Source organism: Nicotiana attenuata, chromosome 9, assembly GCF_001879085.1.
Source record: "Nicotiana attenuata strain UT chromosome 9, NIATTr2, whole genome shotgun sequence".
Classification (NCBI taxonomy): domain Eukaryota; kingdom Viridiplantae; phylum Streptophyta; class Magnoliopsida; order Solanales; family Solanaceae; genus Nicotiana; species Nicotiana attenuata.
The window spans coordinates 47,050,255-47,053,336 of record NC_031997.1 but is presented as its reverse complement, the minus strand read 5'-3'; the positions used below and the strand labels follow the sequence as shown (position 1 = coordinate 47,053,336).

The following is a 3,082-nucleotide window of genomic DNA, read 5'->3' as shown; positions in this document are numbered from 1 at the left end:
TTGCAAGATTTCATTAAATAGATCTTTGAAGTTATTGAATTGGATAGAGACAAGTTTAAAGCAGTGATATGGTTTGATATCAACCTTGGAACAAGCAAGGGAATGCTTGTATCCAAAGATTTAGATCTTCACACATGTATTGAGTTACTAAAAAGTCATTCACTCTTCAAGGGCTGTCGTTTCATTGTTGATATTTTGGAAAGAGTTTGTGGATCAACAAGTGCCTTTGAACATGTCAACAGAGAAACTCAACATGACAATCAAAACAAATGCCAACAGATAATGGAAATAGATATGGTTGAAGCTCAACCAATAACTGAAGAGGCGCTTCAAATGTTTGATTCTATTCAAGTAAAAGGATAAAGCATTATAGAGATTGACAACGAACAAGCTTTGGGTATTCAAGTCTTAGAGAGTGCACCGGTAATCGAAGAAGTTGCTGAAAAAACCTCTACTCAACTAACTAGACGAAGGTCAAATTTGAAAAAAAAAGAATCCCCAACTACGATATTAAGAGAAAATGCTTTGTTGGATGAAATAAAAGTGGGATTAATATTTGACAAAAAGAAGAGTATAGTTAACTGTTTTTCGAATATAGCAATTAAAGGACATTTTGAATTCAAGGTTGTTAGATCAAGCTCAACAAGATATTCGTTGAAATGAAATGATGATAGGTGTGGGTGGTGTGTGCGTGCTTTCAGAATTAAAGATTCAACACTGTTCAAGATAGTAAAGATTGAGAAAAATCATGACTGCTCTGTTAACACTATGAAAGCTGATCAAAGGCATGCAACTTCAAAGTTGATTAGTGGTTACATTATCGACAATCTTCGAGACCCAAGGTTTGAAGTTACACCAGCTTTTGTCATGGCAGAAATGCAAAAATTGCATGGACTAGACATTGGGTATCATAAGGCGTGGCGTGCTATTCAATGTGCTTCTGCTTTAATAAGAGGAACTCATGAAGAGAATTATGAATTATTGTCTTCATACTTGTATATGATGAGAAGTAAAAACCCGGGAACATATACTAACATAAAGATAGACGACAACAACAGGTAAACAATCAAAAAAGAATTTATTAGTTTGTTTTATAAACTTTAGGACATGCTGTCTTTAACCAGTTAAAAAGTTAAGGACGTCTTGTCCTTAACTTTCATGTGTGCAGTCAAAAAGTTAAGGACACTTGGTCCTTAACTTAGAATTGCAAGTTATAAAATTAAGGACATGGTGACCTTAACTTTTGACCTTGTTAGTCTAAGTTAAGGACTCCATGTCCTTAACTTTTGAACTTTGAACTCAAAGTTAAGGACTGCATGTCCTTAACTTTATAACTTGTAACTCAAAGTTAAGGACTGCATGTCCTTAACTTTATAACTTGTAACTCTAAGTTAAGGATTGCCTGTCCTTAACTTTTGACCTTGTTAGTATAACTTCAGGACTACTTGTCCTTAACTTTTGGCCTTGTTACGTGAAGTTCAAGACTACCTGTCCTTAACTTTTGACCTTGTTAGTATAAATTAAGGACTGTCTGTCCTTAACTTCTGTTAACCTTATTTTATACTGTATTTTCAGGTTTCTTTATATGTTTTATGCATATGGATCATCAATATCTGGTTGGAATCATTGTAGACCAGTGATTGCTGTTGATGCAACTTTTTTGAAGTCAAATTTTCGTGGTGTTTTAATGATTTCAGTTTCAAAGGATGCAAATAACCAAATTTTCCCACTAGCCTTTGGAATAGCAGAATCTGAAAATAACAATTCCTATGAGTGGTACTTTAGTGAGCTTCGCAATGCAATTGGGAGCCGTAAGAATTTAATTTTTTTATCAGACAGGCATCAAGCTATTGCATATGCCATCGCAAAGGTATATCCTGAAAGCCACCATGGGATTTGTATCTATCATCTGGAGCAGAACCTAAAGTGAAGGAAAGTGAAAAGTGAGGTCATAAAACTTTTTCAAACTGCTGCAAGAGTATACAGGCGCAAAGAATTTGATCTTTACATGTCAGATATAGCAAAAGTAGATAAGAAGACTTATGACTACTTGATGGAAGAACCACCAGAAAGGTGGTCACGTTCTTGTAGTCCTCGACGAAGATATGACATGCTCACAACGAACATAGTTGAGTCAATGAATTCTGTCCTATTAGAAGCAAGGGAGCTTCCTATATTAAGAATGATGGATTTCATTCAAGTGAAGCTACAACGTTGGTTTTATGAAAGAAGAAATGAAGCAGAAGGAACTTTTTATGATGTTTCTTGTTGGGTAGAGGAGGAATTGAAGAAAAAGATAGATTTAGCATTTACTTTGAATGTAAGTATTATGTTCTATGTTTAGGTTATTATTTTAATATAATTTAACATAATGTACTAACTTATAATTTTTCAACATTGAAGGTCTTCCCTGTTGATTCATGGAGTTCTAGAGTTGAAGAAGAAGGAATAACTTTCTTGGTGGACTTAAACAAAAGAACATGTGATTGTTTTCAATTTTAATTTGATGAATTACCATGCATACATGCAATTGCAGCTATCGAGAAGAGAAACATCAAGAAGTCCAACTTTTGCTCGCACTGGTACTTAAAGGAATCTTGGCTGAAAACATATGAAAGAAAAATACATCCTGTAGGACATACTGATTCTTGGATTGTACCAGAGAGTGTTAAGTCACAAATTGTTAAACCTCCAGATTTCAAAGTGCCACCAGGTAGAAGGCAGAAGAAAAGGCATATTCCAGCTACCAAGTCATCAAAAATAACATTCAAATGTGATTGTTGCATAAGAATTGGTCATAATAGAACACCTTGTATATATTCTCCGGCAGTCCATCCATTTTCAAGGAAGCATAGAGAATAGTAGATATATCCACTTATGTTTATCGACTCTTTTAAGTTTTTGCGATAAATTGGATTCATTTTAGATTATTCTTATTTGTGCAGATGTCTGAATTTTCAAAATTTCTTTCTGCTTTACGTTCTTTTTGTTTATTTTGAGTTCAAAGTTCAAAAGTTAAGGACAGGCAGTCCTTAACTTTGACTTACAGGTTCAAAAGTTAAGGACAGGCATTCCTTAACTT

The 3,082-nt window shown here is 34.2% G+C and overlaps 2 protein-coding genes across 2 annotated transcripts; both read left to right on the top strand.

Moving 5' to 3' along the window:
- Positions 769–1,930, top strand: LOC109232698 (protein FAR1-RELATED SEQUENCE 4-like). The gene is made up of 2 exons (XM_019398446.1): positions 769–1,058; positions 1,576–1,930. Exons 1-2 carry the CDS (start codon positions 769–771, stop codon positions 1,928–1,930), a joined length of 645 nt encoding a protein of 214 aa, XP_019253991.1.
- LOC109232697 lies at positions 2,009–2,862 on the top strand. The gene is made up of 3 exons (XM_019398445.1): positions 2,009–2,320; positions 2,404–2,482; positions 2,537–2,862. The coding sequence occupies exons 1-3, from the start codon at positions 2,009–2,011 to the stop codon at positions 2,860–2,862; spliced, it is 717 nt and encodes a 238-aa protein (XP_019253990.1).

Excerpts from the sequence above, each read along its gene's own strand:
- LOC109232698 (XM_019398446.1), top strand. The coding sequence starts at position 769 with ATGAAAGCTGATCAAAGGCATGCAACTTCAAAGTTGATTAGTGGTTAC. Across the intron at positions 1,059-1,575 it reads AAGATAGACGACAACAACAG|GTTTCTTTATATGTTTTATG; the intron begins GTAAACAATCAA and ends CTGTATTTTCAG.
- LOC109232697 (XM_019398445.1), top strand. The coding sequence starts at position 2,009 with ATGTCAGATATAGCAAAAGTAGATAAGAAGACTTATGACTACTTGATG. Across the intron at positions 2,321-2,403 it reads ATTTAGCATTTACTTTGAAT|GTCTTCCCTGTTGATTCATG; the intron begins GTAAGTATTATG and ends TCAACATTGAAG. Across the intron at positions 2,483-2,536 it reads GGACTTAAACAAAAGAACAT|CTATCGAGAAGAGAAACATC; the intron begins GTGATTGTTTTC and ends ATGCAATTGCAG.